General features: G+C 47.2%; 13 protein-coding genes across 13 annotated transcripts; 4 read left to right on the top strand and 9 right to left on the bottom strand.

The window, feature by feature from the left end:
- Positions 1-218: 218 nt before the first annotated feature.
- On the bottom strand, positions 219-713 carry MGYG_04743 (hypothetical protein; the record flags this gene model as incomplete). The annotated part of the gene is made up of 1 exon (XM_003172106.1): positions 219-713. The coding sequence occupies one exon, from the start codon at positions 711-713 to the stop codon at positions 219-221; it is 495 nt and encodes a 164-aa protein (XP_003172154.1).
- An 897-nt stretch (positions 714-1,610) lies between these two features.
- Positions 1,611-2,009, bottom strand: MGYG_09059 (hypothetical protein; the record flags this gene model as incomplete). Its single annotated transcript, XM_003172105.1, has 1 exon — positions 1,611-2,009. The coding sequence occupies one exon, from the start codon at positions 2,007-2,009 to the stop codon at positions 1,611-1,613; it is 399 nt and encodes a 132-aa protein (XP_003172153.1).
- Positions 2,010-2,360: 351 nt separating this feature from the next.
- On the top strand, positions 2,361-2,884 carry MGYG_04742 (hypothetical protein; the record flags this gene model as incomplete). Its single annotated transcript, XM_003172104.1, has 2 exons — positions 2,361-2,383; positions 2,452-2,884. 2 exons carry the CDS (start codon positions 2,361-2,363, stop codon positions 2,882-2,884), a joined length of 456 nt encoding a protein of 151 aa, XP_003172152.1.
- Positions 2,885-3,840: 956 nt separating this feature from the next.
- Positions 3,841-4,230, bottom strand: MGYG_04741 (hypothetical protein; the record flags this gene model as incomplete). Its single annotated transcript, XM_003172103.1, has 3 exons — positions 3,841-4,029; positions 4,058-4,148; positions 4,184-4,230. 3 exons carry the CDS (start codon positions 4,228-4,230, stop codon positions 3,841-3,843), a joined length of 327 nt encoding a protein of 108 aa, XP_003172151.1.
- Positions 4,231-5,114: 884 nt separating this feature from the next.
- Positions 5,115-6,195, bottom strand: MGYG_04740 (hypothetical protein; the record flags this gene model as incomplete). The annotated part of the gene is made up of 4 exons (XM_003172102.1): positions 5,115-5,595; positions 5,673-5,942; positions 6,007-6,088; positions 6,141-6,195. 4 exons carry the CDS (start codon positions 6,193-6,195, stop codon positions 5,115-5,117), a joined length of 888 nt encoding a protein of 295 aa, XP_003172150.1.
- A 1,334-nt stretch (positions 6,196-7,529) lies between these two features.
- Positions 7,530-8,786, bottom strand: MGYG_04739 (hypothetical protein; the record flags this gene model as incomplete). Its single annotated transcript, XM_003172101.1, has 1 exon — positions 7,530-8,786. The coding sequence occupies one exon, from the start codon at positions 8,784-8,786 to the stop codon at positions 7,530-7,532; it is 1,257 nt and encodes a 418-aa protein (XP_003172149.1).
- Positions 8,787-8,902: 116 nt separating this feature from the next.
- Positions 8,903-9,433, bottom strand: MGYG_04738 (hypothetical protein; the record flags this gene model as incomplete). The annotated part of the gene is made up of 1 exon (XM_003172100.1): positions 8,903-9,433. The coding sequence occupies one exon, from the start codon at positions 9,431-9,433 to the stop codon at positions 8,903-8,905; it is 531 nt and encodes a 176-aa protein (XP_003172148.1).
- Positions 9,434-10,466: 1,033 nt separating this feature from the next.
- On the top strand, positions 10,467-11,836 carry MGYG_04737 (DnaJ domain-containing protein; the record flags this gene model as incomplete). The annotated part of the gene is made up of 3 exons (XM_003172099.1): positions 10,467-10,545; positions 10,621-10,686; positions 10,749-11,836. The coding sequence occupies 3 exons, from the start codon at positions 10,467-10,469 to the stop codon at positions 11,834-11,836; spliced, it is 1,233 nt and encodes a 410-aa protein (XP_003172147.1).
- Positions 11,837-12,352: 516 nt separating this feature from the next.
- MGYG_04736 (hypothetical protein) lies at positions 12,353-13,729 on the bottom strand (the record flags this gene model as incomplete). Its single annotated transcript, XM_003172098.1, has 3 exons — positions 12,353-12,898; positions 12,963-13,380; positions 13,455-13,729. The coding sequence occupies 3 exons, from the start codon at positions 13,727-13,729 to the stop codon at positions 12,353-12,355; spliced, it is 1,239 nt and encodes a 412-aa protein (XP_003172146.1).
- Positions 13,730-14,255: 526 nt separating this feature from the next.
- Positions 14,256-14,803, bottom strand: MGYG_04735 (hypothetical protein; the record flags this gene model as incomplete). The annotated part of the gene is made up of 2 exons (XM_003172097.1): positions 14,256-14,474; positions 14,789-14,803. The coding sequence occupies 2 exons, from the start codon at positions 14,801-14,803 to the stop codon at positions 14,256-14,258; spliced, it is 234 nt and encodes a 77-aa protein (XP_003172145.1).
- Positions 14,804-16,229: 1,426 nt separating this feature from the next.
- Positions 16,230-17,944, top strand: MGYG_04734 (ADP-ribosylglycohydrolase; the record flags this gene model as incomplete). Its single annotated transcript, XM_003172096.1, has 4 exons — positions 16,230-16,359; positions 16,438-16,563; positions 16,712-16,881; positions 16,946-17,944. The coding sequence occupies 4 exons, from the start codon at positions 16,230-16,232 to the stop codon at positions 17,942-17,944; spliced, it is 1,425 nt and encodes a 474-aa protein (XP_003172144.1).
- A 48-nt stretch (positions 17,945-17,992) lies between these two features.
- MGYG_04733 (N-acetylmuramic acid 6-phosphate etherase) lies at positions 17,993-20,275 on the bottom strand (the record flags this gene model as incomplete). The annotated part of the gene is made up of 4 exons (XM_003172095.1): positions 17,993-18,995; positions 19,049-19,446; positions 19,510-19,963; positions 20,040-20,275. 4 exons carry the CDS (start codon positions 20,273-20,275, stop codon positions 17,993-17,995), a joined length of 2,091 nt encoding a protein of 696 aa, XP_003172143.1.
- Positions 20,276-21,551: 1,276 nt separating this feature from the next.
- Positions 21,552-23,097, top strand: MGYG_04732 (DUF895 domain membrane protein; the record flags this gene model as incomplete). The annotated part of the gene is made up of 3 exons (XM_003172094.1): positions 21,552-21,701; positions 21,760-21,967; positions 22,031-23,097. 3 exons carry the CDS (start codon positions 21,552-21,554, stop codon positions 23,095-23,097), a joined length of 1,425 nt encoding a protein of 474 aa, XP_003172142.1.
- Positions 23,098-23,151: the final 54 nt, after the last annotated feature.

Raw genomic sequence — 23,151 nt, 5'->3', positions numbered from 1 at the left:
CGAGCTATTTTGTGTCCTGCTCCCGGCGCGGAGACAGGACGTGACGTCCTACTATATAACACAACACCGTCCAGGCACGAGAGAAAGTATAATGGCGTCCGATAATTGGTATATATGTCTATTTCAGTAAAAGGCAGGAGAATAATAACGATACACGTTAACAACGGGCAATCAAACCGCAATAATATGGTATATCCTCCAAGCCCTCGCATCGTTGCCTAGAACTCCAGGGTTCCGTGTCTAGCAAGTAACCATTTTTTCATCTCCTCCGCTGTATGCGAAGCGCGTTTCTCGGTATCAAATAGAACATTTCGATCACCCCGCTTAAGATCCAGCCTTAAAAAGGGAAATTCATTTTCAAGAGCAGTCTCGTCGAGCCATTTTCTCAAGAACCCTTCAAATTGTTCCAATTCCGTACGGGGAAGAGATTTCCAACGGAGTCCTTTTGTAGGGTAGATGTCGATAAACTCAGATGGCATCACCCCACCATACTCGAAACGGAGAGACTGCCGTACCTTTTCGATTATATTAAGGATATCAACACGATGACGGTACCGTATATCCACTTCAAGCTCAAAGCTAGATAAATCATCCTCTATATCGCACATTATAAGGTAAATTTTAATACATTGATCACCGTCTAATGGCTTATATTCAGCTCGCGAGCGGAAAAGGTAGTCAAAGGCATGCTTGATGCCACTAAAAACCTCCATCATAGTAGTGTAGTATATTTAATAATCCCACGCACGGGGACTAGAGGGTATAGAAAAGGTATGTAGTTGCGAGTTGATAGAGTAGACTTCTGTTGGACCTATTGCAGGAACCATTTGTTATTATTGTCCAAGGTAGTTAATAGGTTGCGTAGTTGGTGCTGACCGTCAGGATATAGCCATCCAGTTACTTAACTGTAGAGAGCCAGATAGCCTGTAGCATGAGCATCCATACGTGTACGCCTGCTGTCTGCGTAAGACAGGACTGATAAGACACATAGTGAAGAAGCAGAAGAAGCAGAAGAATCAGAAGAATAAGGGAATAATCAGAGGTGGCGGTGGCTGCCTAGTGACGTCGTTGATGGCATATGCCAAGACATACCAGTAGACCGGCATCAGATTACATAATGAATATGGCTAACTAGTCCAGACATGGTTAGACTCAGGGTCAAAAGTCTAACGTCTAACTTATATCAACTTGGAACGTCCTGGGCCAGTTCGTCAGTATAACAATCTAGGTACCTACTACTGACGATATCTGATATTGCATTACCGAGAGTACAAATGGCACACGATATCAAGACTGTGGCAGGGAAAGGGGGTTGGATTACCACCTTGCTCTACCATCGTTGGAAAATCAGGTGGAAGAAGATGTCTGGCGGCCATCAGATTAACTACCGCTGCAGATACCCCGGCTCCCCGCCTCTGTAGTCACTGTTACCGGGCGGCTGCACTCTAATACTGATAACATGATACCTCGATACCCATACCATAATGTTGATATAGTAATATTACTGCTAGGCGTAGGCTCCCTAGGATATATCCCAAATAGAATGATAGAGGCGCCGTCGTCATGAACACAGCTCCATGAGCATTTCGAACAGGACCCATGTATACCACCTACCTAGGTATATCCCGTCCACACGGCTCTCGTCCTGCTGCTTCTGCTGTTGTTGCTGCTGCTGCTGCGAAAGTCATTGGACACAGGATATCAGACATGGATGCTCCTTCTCCTTTCCCAAAGGGGCAAGCGAGCAAGCAACGTGACCGGGCGCGCTTGCCGGGTGCGAAACCTCGCGTCCTCCTCCTCCTCCACCTCTTCTTCTCCCCTCCTCCTCCTCTTCTTCTTCTTCTTCTTCTTCTTCCCTTCTTCTTCTTCTCTTTTTCTTCCCTCCTTGCGTTTCTCGAGTTTTCTGCTACCATCACATTGATCGATTTCTTAAGCTTATAGCTCCCCCCGATCAAGACGCGACATTCGATACGCCTCCCCGACAACCTCCTATCCATCCCGGTAACCATTCCAAGATGGATCCAGGAGCAACAGAGTCCGCTTCCTCCCCTTTCTCTTAAAGACTATTTCCCACCTCTAATACTCTTCGCTCCTCTAGCGCCGACCGCAGGTTGATAAGGAAGTGGTTAAACTCTCAAGAAGTCGAAAATTACTGCAAGGCTGTCGTGATCGCTTTGCTAAGCTTTTCCATACTCCAGAGCGTGACTCTGATGATCGTGAAAAACCTACAGCCTGGAACAGCCTTGCGAGTTGGTTTTTCCAGAATTGGAGGCGGATCCTTTTCATCTTCCTCCTCGTGGTATTTAGACTCCTCTCTTCCCTTCTGAGGAAGCCAGCTATAGACTTGTATGACAAGCATAATGGCTGGACGGCTTATTACCTTGTGAGCGAGGGTTTAGGATGGTTGGGGGTAGGGCTCCAGCTTACTATCCTTTTCTTCCCCTGGTGCAGCTATGACTGGATCAAAGTCCTAGTGTATCTGTTTGCATTTACCTCCCTGATTTCAGAGTGTGTTGCATTCGGGTACCTGGGAAGCGTTGAACCCCACAGAGGCTTTCACCAGACCTCGCTGGTGTCTAAATGTATCAGTGAAGGCGGCATCCACGTTCTCAATCTAGTGCTACATGTTCAGGGTATGCTAAAGACCCCTGATATTGCGGGTCCGAGCGTTTCGCTGGCCCTGTGGCGTCAAGTGCCTAGCGACTACAGAAACTGGGCTCATGACGCCCTGCAGGACCACCAGATTAGGTTTCTCGAAGAAAAAGCGCGATATCGCAATCGCCCTTCTAGGATTTCATCCCCGGTTGTTGCGCGAGCGGCTCTCCACAGTCGTCCAACCAGTCAGTCGGCATCGAGGAATAGATCTCCCGCAAGCATGGCATAGACCATGCTTCTAACTGGATACACCGTCTTTGAGAGTGGCTAATTATGAAGATACACGCGATGACAAACAGGGTTGGACACGGAGGCTATTTTATATTCTGGCAGGTTCCTTTGAACTAGCCGTTCTATATCACTTTTCTGGCAAGCTCTGGGCTTACCTGCTAGTTATACCTGCTCTGGCAAGCGCCCCCTATGGCCAGCCGTCAGGTATCTCTTTGCTGGCAAGCCTCCTAGGCCTTCCGCTGGTTATATCTGCTCTGGCAATGCCTCTAGGGCCATCCGTTAGTGATAGTCATCGCGTCCTCATCAACGTGTTCAACCCATTCTCCTTTTTTTAGGTCAGTTCTGGTAGCGCAGTAAGAGCCGCCTTCTGGGCGATTCAAACTGCGTGTGGGTTCGAATCCCACGGCTGACAAAGGACATATGACCACAGAACTACGTTGAAATGCGCGGCTATTTAAAACTTGACAAACACTACTTGTACGAGGAGATACCTATATGCGCTCAGAGTGCACCAGAGAAGTTACCTTGGTGATTAAGATCATGCTACCTATCTATAGAAGCTAGAGGCTAGAGGCTAACCGATGTTATAATTCAGGTATTAACCCCGCCAAGCAGGTATTAAGTGTCACTACCGTCCACCTATCAAATTTCATGTGCATCCCCTAGATATGTAAGTACAGGAAGCTGAGCTATTGAAATCAGTCAAGTGATCACTCTTATCAAGTAACTGATAGATATAATCTGCTTGTAATATCATCTTGTGGCAACATAAACATATGTGCCCCGAGTTGCTCTCATTATGTGTCCGGATATCCCAACACTTGGTATCCCTTTTATTTCCTCCTGGATCATCGATGGCCAACTGGCTAGTTAAGGGTCATGTCCTTCCCCTCGTCACTAAAGCGAATTTGGAGGTTATGGCACATATGGTCCGCTGTAATATCTTTGATTCACTTAAGTCTTAGGGGTAACGTCTCCTCCACTCCGTCCACCTTCTATTCCGCCACCTCCCCCTTTTTCTTCTCCTCTAATCTTCGCCTTTCGGCGCGTCTGGCCTTCATCTTGGCCTTCAGGTGTGGGCGGGGACGTCGACGGCGGTGCACGGTGGCATCCGATTTTTCGACTGCTCTGCTCAGCGAGGATCTGTCGATGGGCCAATCCGGCATCCTACTTCTCGCCCTGCTCGGCCGTTGGCGTAGTCGGGGGGGAGGGGCGGTGGTGGTCGTCGCCGGCTAAGGTCTTCGCCCATGCCTCGGAGGCGTCTGCCCCATTTACAAGCAGCTTGCTCTTTTGTTACTGGTGCTGCCTTTGCTGCCGCTTGAGTATATTATTTTTGGATGCCATTTTTAGTATGTGATCTATAGGATTATTAAGTTAGATATGCGATCATGCGTCTATGAGGGTTATAAAAGAGCGTAGAGGAGGGTATAGAGTATGTGGAACTTACATTTGTAATGGTATATGGTGCTGACGGAGAGAGAAAAAGCGCGAGGTAAAAAGACACGGGAGCAACACGAAGTAGATAGTCCAAGGTATCTGTGTCCTGCTCTCTGCATAAGCAGGGTTGAAAACGGAGGTTATCTTCCCCCCGCAGGTTCCATTAGTGGGTGATAGTCATCGCGTCCTTGTTAACGCATTCAACCCAACCTCCCTTTTTAGGTCAGCTAATAACTTGTGGTGGTCGTCTGGTAGCGCAGTAAACCGCCTGCTGGGCAGTTCAAAGTGCGTGTGGGATGCACAGCTCACTAGGTAGGTATCTGGATACTTGAAACCATGACAATACTGCTCTGCTGTTGGATATATAACAGGGACACATATATGCCTGAAGTGTATGAGGGAAGGATCTCTGGCAATTTAATTAATTTTTATACCAGTATTTATAGAAAAGGCTGACGTAATTGATGAATGGATGCTATGTGAATTTGGGTATTCACCTAGCCGCCAGGTCACTATCATTGCCATTCACTCTCTGACGCTCAAGTTTCCCTGTGAAGTACAGGAAAGCCAGCTGTTGAAATCAGTCAAGTATTCACTCCTATCAAGTAACTAGTTAATGGACATAACCTGCTTAGATTATCTAAATGCTAGCGGTATCATACCGACACAATGGCTGAATTTTATAGTATCATCTTGTGGTCACATAAATGCCCCGAGTTGCCTTCATTATGTGTTCCCCGAATTATATGCAATGGGTATCAAAAATCCTATTTATACAAAAGGTCTCATGTTCAAGACAATGGCGTCTGCCTATAAGTATGTGGGTTATAAGTGGCAGCGGGCATTCTACCCCGGTACGTAGCTCCCACGTCCACCATCGGGTCGGTAGCCATTTGTGCTTCATTGTTTAGCGTGGGTTGCGTCGAGGGATAAGAGCCAGATTCCAGGCTCGAGGATGTTTGAGCCATAGCCTGTGATCGTTCGCCTTGTGGTATATGGTGCTTGCTTTTCACAGCTGGGAACAAGTCGACAACAAAAGAGAGTACGTAGAGCGCGAAAATGAAGGCGATGACCCATTCGATGATGGCAGCCGTGTCCCTTGTTCGCCTTTTCTTTCCAAGAACTCCATATGCAATTGCCAGTGCGAGCTCAATCACGATGAAAAACACCTTCACCAGGAAGCTCGCGAAGATAATTTTATGTTCCTTGTAGTGGATTCCAAGGCGGAGGTACGCCAGGCATATAAATATAGCACTAAGAAGATATCCTCCTCTAAGGTTAAATACAATATATACATTAGCAATATTCAGGCGTTAATTGTTGGGAGCACAAGGGCGGAACGAACTCACATGAACATAGTTAGAAATCCGCCATGGAGACGAGAGTGTTCAACGGTGTCAAAGTGTGCTAGAAGGATAAGTCCAGCAGCCCCAGCCATAGCGAACAATATCGAAAGTAAGGAAAGTATCTTGTCGTAGATCCCTTTGTTCGGGACAAGGCGATAAGAATGTCTTAGCCAGCGCTCCGAGATAAATGCTAGCACAAAGAATACTGATGACACGGCACATCCTGCTACAAACAGCGGTTTGAGGCCTTGTGCGGCTATATCGGATATATATCTATGAAATCAAACCGGGTCAGTGCTATGACATAGTTTGCTGCTGCTGATGATGGGCGACATACGCTATGGACTGGCCTGGCTCCATTGTTGCATATACGGGGGAGCCATCAATCTTCCACCGCACCAGGAGGACTATCAACGTAGCTATCCGGGTTCATTAGCTGGTTTCTTTTCGTGGACTTGGAGATGCTCATACCTAGCCATACGCAGGCCGCCACCAGGGGGAGCAGCCAGTAGGAGATATACCACATTGCCGAATGAGCTCGCTAAGCGAATGGACGTGAGTTTCGACGATTCTGGCTTTCCTTGAGTGTGCTGCCTAACTAACTACCGAGCGAATAAGGTCGACGACAACAATTGAATATTTCTATAAGCGGAGCAAACACAGACGACAGTTAAGCGCGACAGATGTAGAGCTTGGGCGCCTATTATTTGCGCATAGGAATCTCTGCAGGAAATGCCAGGCATTATATGTCGGGAGATACAAAAAAAGCTGTTTCGGCTTGTCGGGTGATGATGTCATCGGTCGCAGCGCTAAAAGCCGGCGGACTTAAATTTCGGCATTAACCAGGATAACTTAGGTACCTAAGTTACCTCGACCGCAGGCCAGCATCAACAACGTCAACCGTCTCTTAGCTGTGAGATAGTATTCCGGGATGCAACAGGGAAACAGATGGCTATTCCGTCCTGCCAGGGGAACATAGTGGCCGTTAACTACCACGTGGATAGGAACAAAATGCCCATTGCTTTCTACCAGCGCAGAGGCCAGCAAGGTAGCCTTTGATTGACTTCGTTCCCAGCTTCTATTTCCTAGATCTCTAACCTAGTAACAGGATAACAAGCTGACTCGTAGGCCCTTTACTTAGTTATTCGAATTACATATCTTTCGTTCGGATGGCGGGTGTTCCGTGCCCGGGGTGGCTATATTTCTTTTTCTAGAGGTGGGAGCACTAACTAAGCTCTGTGTCCAGTCAGAGGCCCAGCGAAATGCGCTTCGAGATACTGCCCCATCGCATCAATTTGCATTATTCTTCTACTACGAAGTACTGCTGTCCAAATAATAGCCGCTGGTGATGAAAAAGGCACCTTCTGCGTGAAACGGTTACACACTCGGATGTGAAAACCTGAGAAGACGATGTTCTGCATCTCCTCAAGTATCATATGTAGACAACAAGCCGATTTTTCCCCAAACTCCAGGCCAAGAAGATATCATCTCGGTCACAGTTGCATACCACCTTGGTATACGGAGTAGAAGACAACAATTAAGCGATTTTTAAGGTCAAGTATTCTAACAGTCGAGCACTAGAAGGGGAAGTTGATTAAGTCTGTTGCAGCCTCATCCAGAAAAATAACTGCAGTGTATGCATGATTATAAAAGGAGGCTAAAACACAGCAGCCCGTTCCATGGGTAAATTATATGAGAGAATGCCTTGCTAGAAGGTCCGAAAATAAGAAGCACAAGTCTAATCGTATTAAAAAAAGTACTTATGAAGTGCGTCCCGGTAAATGAAAACTTTCTAAGAGACATTGCGCGGGCAAAGAGTTAGGAGACAAGCGGACGATGGGAGATGAAAAGCAAGGGAAATTAAATCCATCTGAATTTTTTCCTCTTTGGTCGAACAAAACCATGCCGAGTTGCGATGGTAGTAGGTTTGGACGAAGGGGATTTGGGAGTCTCCGTGGTAGTAGATGTGGTAGGAGTTGCATGATCGGGCTTGGGTGTGTCAGGTGGTTTGGTAGAATCAGGCTTTGGCTTTTTAGGAGACGACTTTGCTGATGGTTTCTTTCGGCGGGTTAGCCCATCGACTTTGCTGTTAGGTGTACCGTCGGTGATTCTCGAGTCATCACCATTACCAATACTGCTAGTGCCTTGGTTGGATAAAGGGGGTGGCCCATGCAATGCGAATGGATCAGGAGGTGGATGGTTTAGGTAATTATCATAAGGTGAAGGAGAAAACACAGGCTGACACATAATGTTCGGAGGCGGTGGTGGATATGCTGGCCGAGGGTACATGGGGTATGGAGATTGAGGCACGGATAGGGGAATTGCTCCAGTGGCAGTAGGGCCGGGCAGCATCGAGGGATGTGGCCCGAAAGGATAAAACTGAGGCTGCGGTGGTGGCTGCGGTGGTGGCTGCGGTGGTGGGGGTTTCGGTTGCTGCCTGGGTGATAGTAGAGGGCGTGGCTGCCTGGACCTGTTCGAGGAATTCCTTAAGGATACGTGGCTGGGAGCTGGAGAAGCTGGGACAGAGTAATGCCCAAGGTATGCTGGAGATGAATAAGTCGAATCGGTAACGCTCATGGTGTCAGATGGTCTCCTGTACTTAGAAGAGCGGGATATCTGCTTGGTACTCCCTTTTGAAGGCGTTTTGACCCTTTCGTTGGTAGCCGGGGTGCGTGGTCTGCTGGGCCCTATTTCTGCATTCCGTCGTCGCCTCCTTTCCAATGCGTCAACCTCCCTATCTGTAAGGGTGAAGTTATCCAGCCTGTTTGCTCGTGCGTATCGGATCTTTTCAAGTGCATTTTCAACCAGAACGTCATCATCATCTCGCATGGCAAGCTCTACTGCGTATGCAATAGTGTCATTGTGTGAGAGCTCACGCCTACCATATCCAGTGGCAGGATCACGGCCATCATCATCATCGTTGTCGTCGTCATGATCTGAGTATTCATCCTCATCCACGCTTTCGTCCTCGTCACTCTCAGACCACTCCCCGGGTATCACATCGCCTTCACTACCGCTGCCCCGAGCCTTTTTGTTACCAACAAAAGGGACTAAAGATACTCCTAAATCCTCTTCTTCCTCCTCCTCTATATCGCTATCAACGTCTTCTTCATCCATTTCATCACTTTCACTCTCCGTAAGCCTGCTTTGACTCCCCCCACTCTTCCCCGCGCGCAACGCCCCTAGTGGTCTTCCCCATAGGGGCACATCACATGGAGCTCGCGGTCGACCACCTAGACCGCCTCCCCTGAAAAAGCATTCTCGATAGGTTTGTCCATCAGCGCAGCATGTCCGATAACACACACGCCGGTGGCGCAGGTAAGCCACAAAGCAGTAGACAATGGTGACGCCCAGAGACCCAGCGGAAGTGCAACAACCAGAAGGGCAGTGTAGAGCTGGCTGGTGGTGGCCCGGAAAATACCAACGTCTAGGTCCCGGCCCTCTAGTTTACCGATACCATACGAGCCTCCAAGGACCAGGAGGATGACAAAAAGAAGGGCCAGGTTAGTGAGCAGACTGTAGATGCTGAGGACGATGAAAACAACAACGTAGTTGCTGGAGAAGTAAGAGAGATTGTAGCTGGCGCGGCTCTGGAATTCAGAAAAGTTGGCCGGCTTGGAGACTCGCTTGATATCCAGGAACTCAGAGACGGGGCGAAGGTTGGCAAAGCGACTGGACATGGATTGGGAGCGAATGCCATTGAGCCTCTCGGAGAGGTTCAGGCGCGAGGTAAACGCCTCAAGCGGGAGCTGGATGCTAGCCATTGCGCCGGTTTATTATACAGAAAGCGAGATTCTGAGGATGAAACGCAAGAAATATGCTTGGACAGGCCTAGTTCTATCTATTCCCAATAGTTAGCTACCCGTTTTACAAGCAAGCAAGCAAAAATATATCAGGCACACGAGGAGGCATCAACAATCACAGGGATGGGATGGGATGGACCCTGCCAAGAGGGCAGCAGCTCCAGCGTCAACCAACCTTTTTGTTTCGAGTTTGGTCACGGACTTGGTGGAATGCAAACTCGAGACGGGGACAACGAGGTATATAAGCACCGCGGGAGGAATATGGCAGCCTAGCTGAAGCAGACGAAGTTGGTGAAGTCCGCGAAGTCGAAGTCGAAGTCGCAGAAATTAAAAGCAAAAGACGTGGACAGATGTGGCTTGGCAGGATGACATAAGCAAGTCAGCCCCTGAGATGCGGATCAGAGTGAGAATGAAATTGATATCTTCGTCAACTACTGAAGGAAATAAGAAGGATAGAGATGGCCCTGTAGCGGGAGACGATAGTGACGGAAGGATAAGACGGCACCGGTAGATATCTCTACTATAGTGAGTTGTGTTAGAAAGGTATCCCTAGGCTGCTCGTCTTGGAATCTCAGTCTTCATGGAGGGCCGGCATGGCAACGAATTTATCTGCTGTCTCACATTGAAATGCATCTATATCATAAACTTACTATTCCTCGAGCCTAAATCTACCTTTTTAACCGAAAAACCCCCAAGTCTTCCTGGGTATCTACAGTCATTACTGTGTAATACATACATTACCCTGCTAAACTTCTTTGCCTCCCTCAGTAAGTTGTGTAATGTTTCACAGTGTGACAATACACCAATACAACCACCTTTCAACTTTCATCTTTGTTTGATCAAACAAAACTTCGAAGAACCAGCAAAGGGAGCCTTCGACAGCGCTGCCAATTTCTCGTCGACAGCCCTTGCCAGACTGCAGTCGACATTGCGAGCACAAGGTCAAGGGTATTTGGGGAGATAATAGCCACGCAGAGCTGCGGGTGTGCGCAAGATGAGGCACTTTGGTCTTGTGCGGTTGCTCGCCTTTGCGCTGCTGTTCGTTGGCCTCGTCGCCGCTTGGTCGAAAGAAGGTATGGGAGTCCCATGAGACGGCGATTCAGATAGTACACCCGCATATTGCCATATTCTTACTTTATCTTGTCTAGACCATGAGATATTCCGCCTGCGAGATGAGCTGCACGCTACCCAGGGCCAGAATGTAACTTTTTACGGTCAGTCCTGATATACACCCCTACCGCATCAATTGGCCGTATGTTGACTCAATCTGGGACAGACTTCCTCGGAGTCAAGCCCAATGCCGGCCAGACTGATATTGTCAAGGCCTATCGCAAGAAATCCAAACAATTGCACCCCGACAAAGTCAAGCGCGCCTTCATCGCCAACTACCACCGCCCGCGCAAAGCCAAACCCGGCTCTAAGCCTGGGGTCCGTGTCTCTAAGGGGCCTACGGACCGCGAGATCGAGAAGGCTCACAAGCTCGCCACTCAACAGTTTGCTCGTCTAGGCTTAATTGCAGATATTCTCAAGGGCCCCGGCCGTGAACGCTACGATCATTTCTTGAACAATGGATTCCCCGCATGGAAAGGTACAGGATACTACTATAATCGGTTCCGTCCTGGACTGGGTACTGTATTATTTGGATTGTTCCTTGCCTTTGGCGGAGCTGCTCATTACGCCGCCCTTGTCCTAAGCTGGAAACGACAGAGGCAGTTCGTGCAACGTTATGTCAGACAGGCTCGCCGGGCAGCTTGGGGTGACGAATTTGGTGTTCCTGGTGTTTCTAATGTCGGAGAGAGTGTTGCGGACTCCAGTGCACATACCACTGCTGCTGCCACGGGGGAAAACACAGGTGAAGAAGGCGCCGCTCCTGTACCGGTCAACCGCCGTCAGAAGCGCATGATGGAACGGGACAGTCGCAAGGAAGGCAAGAAACCGGTCAAGGCCGCTAAGGTTGCCAAACCATCTGTCAACCGTGAAGACTCTTCCGCCCCTGGATCCGGTACAGCCACTCCCGCCGGTGTTGAGACTAGAAACAGGAAACGTGTAATTGCAGAGAATGGCAAGGTTCTACTGGTCGATTCCTCGGGTGATGTCTACCTTGTTGAAGAGAACGAGGATGGAGTCAAGGAGGAATTTCTCCTTGATGCTGACGAAATTCCCAAGCCCACCTTCCGTGACACCATGGTTTGCAGACTTCCCATCTGGTTCTATGAGAGGACCGTTGGACGAGTCGTCGCTACTGCCCCTGACTCCTCGGCAGCTGATACCTATGAACAGGCCGAAGAGGAAGAAACAGTGGCTCAAGTGGAAGAGAGAACCTCTTCCAGTACACAGAAGAAGAAGAAAGGTAGAAGGGGTTGATCCATCGATAGGCTTCCTTTTCATCCTTTACCTTTTCCTCTTCCTATAGCTCACGGAAAATATTCTTCTATTCTTACTACATATAAAAAGCACATTGACTTGTATTTTCTTTTCCTCCCTTTCTCTTATTCCGTTTAAGTGTATTACTAGAGTGATGACACTATATTAAATATCGATGATTTCAGGTTATTCAGTACATATAACAAAAGTAGGATGGCATCCGCCGACGGAATTGGCTGTGTAAACTCAATGGATTCTGATATTAAACGTTACTATTAAAAATAAATGTTGGATATAATAAAAACATAGAGGGTATCATTATCAGGTATCGGTGACCGTGTCGAATGCAAAATAGGCGTTCGAGACTGAGAGAACAATCTCCCGGAATTTTAGCATATCAAACATACAGCACCACATTATTTTGTTTTTCACGCATGAATGCTCTCATAAGCCTGACTGGTTGTAAGCAAGAAGGCCTCATCACACATCAGCCCACCTTCACTCATATCCTCTGGTTTATCTGTAGGCCTGAGGAATGGCGGGTTGCTGGTAATTCTGATATTGTGGTGCAGGTTGGTCATATGTCTGGCCTTGCATCAAGGACTGGGACTCGGCGCCCTTGACAGGGTCATAGTATTGCTGTGGAGGTGGAGACGGAGCGAAGTCATTCCTCGCAGGTTCGAATCCAGGTTGGCTCATGGGTGGTTGGGTTTGCATGTTGTGCTGGAATTGTGGCTGTTGCGCAGGGCTGTTGTACGCAGTGTTAACGTTTTCAAATGGTTGTTGGGGGTTGGGCTGAACTGGTGCGTAGGCGCCCTTGGTGGGATCGTTTGGATCCGCTGCTCCTGGCTGCGTAATTGGGACTAAAGAGCCTTCGGAGGCAATGTACAGAACAGCAAGGTATGACATGGTATAGAACAAGTTCCACAAAAAGGTGAAGACAGCAAATGCCGTGACGGTATATCTTTGATGTCGAATAGAGAAATGGAAGCCGTACACGACATCAAATAACGTCAAAAGGACTGGGAAAACCATCACAATGAAGATCCATTTCTTTGCCCACTATACATGATTTGTTAGTTGACGACCAATAAAAAGGGTAGTTAAAGAAAAGGTGCGCACATACGGAATTCTGGATTTGAGAGCTTCGAATAACAGCAAAGAGTATGCTGAAAGACGCTAGGCACGTTCCGATAAACGCAATTACATTGTAAGTGATTCCTAGGCCGGTCGTCACATCGGATAGAGCCTGAACCACTCTGTAGTTCCCACGTATATTCGGAAGGCTGGATAGCAAAGCCAGATAACAAGTGAGAAATATCGCCATGATAACCATAACGGCGAAATGGCTAATAGCAACAACGCGCCCGAGGACTTTGCCAGCTAGTTGGTGAAGATGTTTGCAGAGAGGAACCATAATCACACCAATAAGGAGTAGAACACTCCAGTTTTTAAACCACGTTCGGATAGTGATAAGTAGCTGAAGGTTGCTACCAGATCCACATTCGCTCATGACTGTCGTTGTAATAAAGAGTATAGTAGAGCTTTTGATGTCGAATCTGTCAGCCTATAGTTCTCCTCTGGTTTCAATCTCGGGATATGAGGCATGACAACTTACGCTATGATTAACGTTAAAGAAAGGCTCATTGCCCACCACAGAGATCTTGATTTCCGCTGGTTCCTCTTTTTCATCGCGGTTGACTTGCTGGAAGAAATACAGCCTAAGCAGAGGAATGTGAGGAGAAATATGCCCAGAAAAACCATCGAAGCAACAATGGCTCCGTTCTTGAATGCACCGGAACGACAGCTACTCTTAAAACTGCTGCTGCCATGACGACCACCACCACCACCGTAATGACCACCACCGCCGCCTTTGCCGCCTTTAGGTGCCATCACGAGATTCAAGATAACTGAATTCCGAAGAGTGTGGTATTCAGTTCTCGATAGGTACGCGAGAATTTGAAGAGAGAAGAATTTACGCCGTAGAGGTGCAAATCTCGGAGACCCAAAGAGGTGAAAGAAACAAAGTCGAGTGTCCCTTTCGCGACTATATGTACTCCGTGCTCAGAAGTTTCTCCCAATCGGTGAGCGGATAAGCTCTGCTCAAAGTTTCTGGGTATTCTTTTTTTATTTTCTTAGAAAACATAGCCCCTGAAGGCCATACCGCATTCACCTGATCCGCAGCCATTCAGCAAGCATCTTGTCCCATAGCAGGCCGCCATAAGGTCACACTACGCCCTTACGAAGCTTAGGCGCTGAATATCCAAAATTCCGTCGTGAGAAACCCTTGGCGGGTCTTGTTCCATGGGGCTTAAAAAAAGGAGGCGACTCTGTTCGATACGAACTAGAGGCTCCGCCTGCAGAAGGAAAGGCCATGCTATTGGAAGCGCGTCAAGTAATCTCGTATTTCGCAGCACTTTCACCCGCTTTCGCATGTTAGCTTCCCCTTGGAAACCGTATTTATTCCGTGCTTGTCCACACCATTTTTAGGCCCCAACCCGACAATTCGGCTGTCTCTGTTCGGTCTCGGGCTATCTTTAACACTTGTCATCGTCGTGTTTGACGGTTCATTCTCGTGGCGGTGCAAGTTATGTTGCCAACCAGTGACCTTCAACACTAGGAGGTTGATCTTCCAGATCTGTAAAAAACAAAGTTAGGTCAGGTGATGCAGCAGATAAGCATATTATATAATCAACTCTATTTTTACCACATTATATAATCAACTCTATTTTTACCACAAAACCTTGAGTTTTGATATCAAGTGAATTGATCATATGTAAGGGGGAAGACTAATTTCGTTGACGCCAGGTTAAGACTGGGGTATCGCGCCATTCTTGTTTTGATTCTATATTCCGTGCATATACTGTTATTAATTTAGATATACCTCAAGAAATTATCAAATTAAAAATTTCAAGGGCTAGTTCACCCACTGATTACAGTACTGAGAACTACCTGTCTTCCTCCCATACTGGCTAAGAAGGGTGCTGGGCGGTTTTTTAAAGGCAAGGCTTGCTGATAAGGCACTAGAGGTATTAAGACTCATAAATCTACCGCAGATATGCAAGTTCCGATGGTGATACTTCAGTAACTCAGTTAGTATGGAGTACCCAGTACTACTTACGGAGTCGCCCAAAAAAAGCAGTATGCATGTATCTAGCAACGATTGACAAGGGGCACGCTGGAGAGTTAACCTTGTAGCTAATTGTTATAGATATAACTATATATCCACTCGGCCCCAAAGACTGGATTACAGAGGTACATATGTAACATGGCCGCGGTAAGGTAGTCTGCCTTCCCACATCTAAAATGTTCTTTGAGAGCGATCAATGCCATGTCAAGGCTTCCAGAAGTAACCAGTCATTCCCAGGCTGTTATACAACCTGGCAACCTCCGCTTGTGGCTTTCTGTCATAGTCATTTACATATAAATTCGTTATGGCATCATAGCCGTGTCATCGACGTTTAGTTTTAACTAGTCAAGGCGGGACAGAAAAGTGGGCACAGCAGTCACTCATTTTATCTCACTACGAGAGGAAATGCAATTGGGCTCATCTGTATGAAAAGTGACTTCCAATTCCATACCTATGAGACCCAAGCGGACTTAGTAGTTTTAGCTAGCGCTAACATAACAGCTACACTAAGGGCGGACCATATGCAATTTACCTATCAGTTTTGCTTACTTTCAGGCTACGAGTTTCGCCGGATTTAGGTAGGCTTCGACCGTTATAAATGGGGTTAGAGTAGCAATGAGAAAAGGTGCTAGTTGCATGCTAGTATGGTGACAAAGAATTGAATTCCACTCACAAGTGGGAAAACATGCGTGCCGTTATTGCGACGAGGGTTAGAGCGTATTTCTCGCGCTTTCAGCGTTATATACAATACTTATTCTTGAGAATTGAAAAAGGCATTTCGGGAGGATCAAACCCCGGATATTTTTACTGGCTCATTGAGGTAAGTTGGTGACATTCTTCGAAGTAAAACTAGAAGATTAAATAGTTATGCATTTAACTATAGAAGACTTCACCTTCATTTTGGTGTTTTTTCTAGCGGAGATATATAGATGTATAGCAATGGCGTAGGATATATTCTCAAGTTGTAGCTTATCAAGCCTACAGCTTGATCTTGGAAATATGGATAATGGTTGAGATGATGGCTCGCTGTCTCTGGGTTGGGATCCAATAGCGCGGACCTCCCGCCAACCTTAACCAGCAAGGCGGAGTTCGCTTGGCGTTGGAGGCTGAGTATACAAGCGAGCCGCCAGGCAGCAAATTTCAAGACCTATATATCCTAGCTATTGGGACGACGAAGTATTACAGAAAAGCATTGAGCTATCAGTCTTACTTACATTTAACTACCATATACCCTCCACTGCGACTCCTCAAAGTTAGCCAACAATGGCTTCAAGAACTGACCCAGGGATAGATTTTGTATCTACTCATCCATTTGTTAAAGCAGCCGTGCAAGAAAAGATCCGTGGAGCCATTTTTGGATCTGCATTGGGTGACTGTATCGGTCTATATACGGGTCGGTTTCTTTCTCCGTCTACATTGTGTAGAGAGTATTATACCCAAAGTTGGTGAGAAAAATAGCTTACAAGTGTAGAGTTTCTATCCAAGAAGATTGCCAAAGACGCGTATCCGCAAGGTAGATTTCAACTAGTGGATCCAGCTACTAAGTTCCGAAATGATGGTCACCGAAGTAAGTTCTCCTGCCCCTCTGATTTTAAGTGTAGCTGTCCAGTAGGAAACTATGACACTAAGAAGAACTGCAATTCTAGACAAATTTGAACCGGTGCGTTTCAGTGCTAGAGAAATCTTCCTGGCAAAAAAAAGTAATTACTGATCAATTGTCCTTTGTTCTTCGTACATTTAGAAAGCATGGACAGATGATACGGACCATGCACTCTTGATACTTCTCTCATACCTACATCACAACGGTCAAGTGCCCTCTACGATTGACCTAGCCGAACGGCTGAAAATCTGGGTCGTCCAAGGATTAAGGGCTTTAGACCGACCTCCGTGTGGCCTTGGAAAGACAGTAGGATCGGTATGTACTCATCAAAGGACTTTACTTTTTATAGACATGGCAACCTCTAACCCCACTTCTGTAGATTGTCCTTGACAAGGAATATCTTAACAACCCAAACCAGAAAGCACATCAGTTCTGGGTCAAAGGCGACAGAAATGTGGCGCCAAACGGATCCTTAATGCGAACTCATCCCCTTGGTATTATCTGTCTTGCCTTTGACCTGGAAAAAACGTTTCAGGTTGCCACAGATTTTTCCCTGGTTACTCACGCGGACCCAAGATGCGTACTGGCATGCTGTATTTCCACCGGGCTGATCCGTGGCATCTTGAGAGGAGAAATTTTGGACGAAAAGGGCCTGGATACCCTCATGGAAGATGCCTATTCGTGGGTTGACTCTTGGGTTCGGAAGACTCGTTTGACCGCCGACGAGACAAATGGACAGAAGGAAGATGAAATATACGAGCCTGCCGCCAGAGAGTTCCTTGACCGAGAGGAGTTTGATAAACATGCCTACGCAAAGACATTTTCAGACCTACTACTCGACGATTCATACAAGATCGGATATGTGTATAAATGCCTGGGGGCAGCAATCCTAAGTCTGCGGATGGGTATGCAACAATCACCATTTGGAAGCAATGCTGGGGTGGAATCATCTTTCATCCTCACCGATTCAGCCGTTTTTGAAAAAATTATCACAGAGCTCACGTATGAAGCAGGCGATGCAGATACCAATGCATGTGCCGCTGGCGCACTTCTTGGATGTTGGCTTGGGTATAATTCTTTGCCTTCTCACTGGAGAGACGGTATGGATAACCGTGACTGGCTGATGCAGAAGTGCAATTCCCTTATCCAGGTTATAGGGGTGGGAAATGAAAACGCATTACCATATGATGGGAAGTTGGATGCTGATACCTCCCCTGATGGAGGCAAAGGCCTAATGAGTGAAAAGGAGCTGGGGAAAAGGGACAGCGACATGATGTTCAAATACATGTCTCGGCATGCCGAAGGGGTTGCGGAGGAGAAAGCTCGATTGAAGGCAGATGAAAAACAGAAGAAAGGCTGGAAGAGTTTCTTAGGTTAAATGTATGTATTGAGCCTTGGGTTATTGCCCAGTGGTCTAGGATACATGTCACTTCAGATATGTTGCTTCCAGAATCTTTGCCCCTACACTACAGGGGTCATTGACGACTGTGGTTGAGGAGATAATTTGAGGAATAATCCCATCTTTTTCCAATTCAGACATTAATTCGGAACGGTAGACGTCATTTTCTCCCGAAAGCAGCCCGCCACCCAATATTAAATTGCAATTCCCAGAATCAGCGGTCTGTGGTAGGAGAGGCTTCAACGTGCGAATCAGTCCCCGTATTCCCTGTATGATTATTTCGTGGGCTTCGCCATCTACTCTGGAGGGATCAGCTGATGGTTGATGCTTGGGGGGCTTAAAGGCATCCAAGACTAGTCTCGCCACACTAGCGACCTTGTTTTTGGGGCAGCGGTTTGAACTCTCAGTGCCAGTATCGGTTAATATAGCACTGAGCAGATCATAGTTATTGGTATCCTGCGAAATGCCAAAATGATCAAGTACCCTTTGAGAAAGCGGACTTAGCATCCCATCGGTGCCATTTGAAGAAGAGGAATGGCGCAAAATATCAAGAGAAAAAAGCGTAGATCGTATTGCAGATCGACCAACATCAAAGCCTGACCCATCATCACCGAGTAAGTGGCCCCATCCGCCAGATCTTCCATTGGGAGCCACTTTCCCGGTAGATCCGTCATAACAATACCTTACCGCAACACTTCCAGTCCCAGAAACAAGTACGATATTGGTGGAGGGACAATTGGTCGACAGGCCATCATTAGCTGAAGGCGCCAATGCCAGGACTTCAATATCATTAGACAGCTTCAAGGTTCCATTCTTGGCAAGTCTAAATTCGGATGACAGTTTAGGGTCAAGCGCCCATTTCATTTGAGGCCGATCATACCCAGCAACTCCAATCCAAATTGCTGTGAACTCCACATTTTGGAGATTTAAAGCCCGGTTCTTAGGCTGTAAACGAGATGACAGGTTATCAAGAGCTCTTTCGGCGGCAAGTATGATTGCTAATATTGCAGAATCTAGGGAGAGGTCAGACCTAGTGGAGTAGTTAGTCAAAATACCGGTGAAATATGAAAATCATAAGCTTACACATTGCAAGGTCCTGCCTCACCCTCACCTCTGTGCGATAGTGAGCTGACTACAATTGCACGGCATTTTGTACCTCCCCCGTCTATGTAAAGAATGAATTTTACGGGTTCAAAAGTAGACCGGCTAACTTCGACAACTTTGGGGCCATATTTTGATGTTGTACCGGCTATCAAGAGGGCAGAAAGCTTGCCGCCAGAGGCTTCTAGCTTAGTTCTTGCATGCTCAGGGGTCGAATTTAATGCAAGCACTGCAAGGGAAAGTTTAACACTACCGTCACAGCGCTGAAGCAACTCATCTATATCTTCATCCGTCGATGGGCATGCTGAGCCACTGAGATTTCGAATGATATTTCTTGACCTCTGTTGGAGCTTCAAATTTGAGGTTTTAACATCAACCATCTATCAGAGAAGTTAGATCTTCGTAATGAAAAAGGAAAAGCAACGGTGTCAAGCTGTGCATACCATATTGCCGTAGGTTTTTCCAATCTTAATCATGATTCCAGTACTGAGCATGTTCAACACGAGTTTGGTGGCCGTGCCAGCTTTCATTCTTGTGCTACCTGTAATAACTTCTGGCCCGGTGACTGGATTTATCATGTAGTCCACTAGCCCGGAAGCGCTCATTGTTGAAGGATGTGAACATGCTACCCCAACGGTAATGCATCCGAGGGTTTTCGCATACTCTAGACAAGATAGCACGTAAGGTGTGCGGCCTGAAGCAGCAATTCCGATCAACGAGTCAAGCTCAGGGTCAAGATTCAAGCTTTCCAGGTCCCGTTTACCACCATGATAATCATCTTCTGCGCCTTCTTGGGCTTTTCGCATTGCTGCATCCCCGCCAGCAATAAGGGCCACAAACTGTCCAAATGGAGCAGAAAACGTAGGGGGTATTTCTGATGCATCAACCACTCCAAGTCTGTCCCATGCGAGCCTAGAATTAGTCGTCCTAGACAGTCAAAATAAAATCGGGATGAATATGTTAGTCAGCTCACCTCCCACTTGTGCCCGCTCCAACATAGACAACGCGCCCTCCCTGGGATACCCGGGGGGCCAATGCATCAATTGCAGCAGCTATTGTTGGTATATGGGAGCCAATCGCACCCGGAACTGTAACATCTTCATCATTGATTAGATGACAGAGCTCGACTGTTGAGACCTGGTCTATATTCGTAGTTCGAGGATTTAAACCTTCTGTCTGCAGGGTGGACAGGTCGATAAAGGAACCCATCCTGTTAAGCATTAACTTATTAAATGTATCCTCTGGTACTTGCCATCAATGTACTCTGTCGACATCTGCCTTTGATGCTTCATTTTGAGAAAACGAAAGGCGTTCATGCCATGAGATTTGGCTAATTTAACTATTGGCAGGTTGAGAGCGGGTCGTGATCGCAAGCCCGTACTCGCGTCTCCAGCCATAACGACCCACTATGAGGCCCTCTGGTGCCTGGGGACCATGGAGAATCCGAGCTTAGAATCCTGGAGAAGTCTACCGTTGCAGTTGCATTCCATTTGGTTGACTTGCGATGGTCAGTGGACGATACTGGTGGCTGAGTGCCATCCTTCTCATGAAAGGGTTCCAATTCAACTAACAGGTAGTTAACTAGCTAGTTAGTTGAGTCCCCAGGCTCTTTGGTTAGCCTATGCAGCTCTTTGGACGTCAAGGCCTTCATATTTTCATCTTCGTCTCTGTTTGATGTACTCTGTAGAGATGTTTGAGGGTGTGAATCAAAATTGATATCGATAACTATTTAGGCAGTTGCACGTGATAGTTATCGCCCAAAGAGGCAACTCGCGACGTCCTCTTCGCTATTTGCTTGCAACGACGCAAAATCGATATCAACAACGCTCACACCAGAAACTCCTGCTGACAAGGTAATATCGAGTTGTGTCTGAGATTTCTGCTTTGTCTCTGTTGCTTGCAGAGAAAGAAATGGGATCACTGGCCAAGAATACGAGGAGAGATACCACTTCGGGCTCTGATCGCCCGAGAAGGATCTGGACAGCTGAGATGTGACGCTGGTCGGCCCACTAGCAGTTTATGGGGTGAAACTGCAGATTTTCGCTGTGAAAACGCATAGCTAGGGTGGCTAAAAAAAGCTGAGGAGGATTCTGAGAATCGAATAATTGAAGATGGAGTAAGACGGAGGTTGTACGAACCTCAGCCTCGTTGATATCTCCAACGATTAAGAATTCGATTCTTTCAGTCAGGAGTAAGACATACAGAAAAAGAGTGTCTTACCCCGGATTGAACGCCCAGGATGTTGCATATGGATACAACCTTTTGCTGCACCTAGAGGTGGCCATGCGACCTCCCCACGCCCTGATCCCAGGCTAGTTTAATGGGAAGCTCGAATGGATCCTTCGGCGTGGCGTATATTTATATTGAAACATCTCCCAAGCACCAAGTTCATTCCCATGGGCATTTGTACATGAGACCTCTTCTACTTGGTTGATAACTTCTTGTTGGCCTCAAGGTGGGACGAAGAGAAAGAAAGGAGGGAAACATGACAAACTCCGTGTCTGCAGAACCCCAGGCAGGACAGATGGAAAGCGGAGGATCCGAAAGCCCCAAGTCATCTAAATGGATGGATATCTATAGCCATGCATGGTTCCAAGTGATATTGATCAGTTTTATCTGTTTCTGCTGCCCTGGTGTAAGTCCTGTCTCTTCCGAGTCGCCGTGTGTGCAGCATACTAAGCAGTTTGGTATAGATGTACAATGCTCTCACGGGCCTCGGGGGTTCTGGCCAGGTGGACGCAACCGTTGCTGCCAATGCAAATGTTGCACTGCTCTCTGCTACAGCAGCTACGGCCCTGTTCTTTGTCGGACCAATATTCTCGGTTATTGGTCCACGAGCCTGTTGGTTAGTGGGTGGGTGGACATACGCCTTATACAGCGCGAGTTTGTTGAACTTCAACAGTAAGTCTCACATTACATCCCCCTTGGAATGATATAGATCATATATAACTAACAGCATATCAGTAAGACACAACGGCGCATTCGTGATAGCTGCTGGAGCGATTCTTGGTGTTGGTGCCTCGTTTCTATGGGTTACTCAGGGAGCAATAATGACAACATACGTACCCGAGTCGCAAAAGGGGCGTGCTATCGCCGTCTTCTGGATTATTTTCAATCTGGGTGGCATGATCGGCTCCCTGGCTAGTTTTGGGCTAAATTTCAACTCCAAAGAAGGCTCAGTGTCGAACAGCACGTACATTGCAACTATGGTTATCATGGTATTCGGATGGGTTATTGGCGTCTTTATCTGCCCCCCATCGCGCATCAAGTTGTTGCAACTACATGATGCGGAGACCAACGTTGCGCACCAATCGATTGGAAAAAGGCTGTCTACTATGCTCCAGGCACTCCTACAGGTTCGCGTACTATGCGTTCTTCCGCTCTTCTTCTGTGCAAACGTGTTTTACTCCTACCAGCAAAACAATGTCAACGGTACAACATTCAACATCCGTACCCGATCACTTAATTCAGCCATATATTGGATGGCACAGATGTTCGGCGGGTTATTCATGGGCTACCTTCTTGACCTTGCGTACTTCAATCGCCGGCAACGTGCATGGCTCGGTTGGGCTACACTTATGGTAACTGGTATGGTTATCTGGGGCGGTGGCCTCGCATTCCAGCGCTGGGAGGATGATAGACTTGCACACGGCTTGAAACAGGACATTGATTACGCCAAAGATGCTAAGATTGCTACTGGCCCGATCTGGTTGTACTTTTTCTACGGGGCATACGATGCCTTGTGGCAGGGGTACTGCTACTGGTTGATTGGTACCATGTCTAACTCTGCGGCTGTGGCAGCTGTGTTGGTAGGTGCGTATAAAACGTTCCAAGCTGCAGGAGGAGCAATGGCCTGGAGAGTCAATGCGCTCGGTGCGGCTCCGTTGACGCAGTTTGCGATGGATTGGGGTCTCTGTATCGGTGCATTGGTGCTAGCTATCCCTACTGTTTGGATGGTGACGTTGACCAGCGTTGATGAGGATGGTTCAACTGCGGAAGAGAAGAAGATTGATGACAGTGACGATAAGTAGATATGATTCATGATGGAAACTGGGTATTGATTAAGACTATGTAATAATGCACAT

The sequence above is a fragment of the Nannizzia gypsea genome, genomic scaffold (assembly GCF_000150975.2).
Source record: "Nannizzia gypsea CBS 118893 supercont1.4 genomic scaffold, whole genome shotgun sequence".
Taxonomy (NCBI): domain Eukaryota; kingdom Fungi; phylum Ascomycota; class Eurotiomycetes; order Onygenales; family Arthrodermataceae; genus Nannizzia; species Nannizzia gypsea.
The sequence above is the reverse complement of the archived record's forward strand: the minus strand, read 5'-3'. Positions and strand labels throughout refer to the sequence as shown.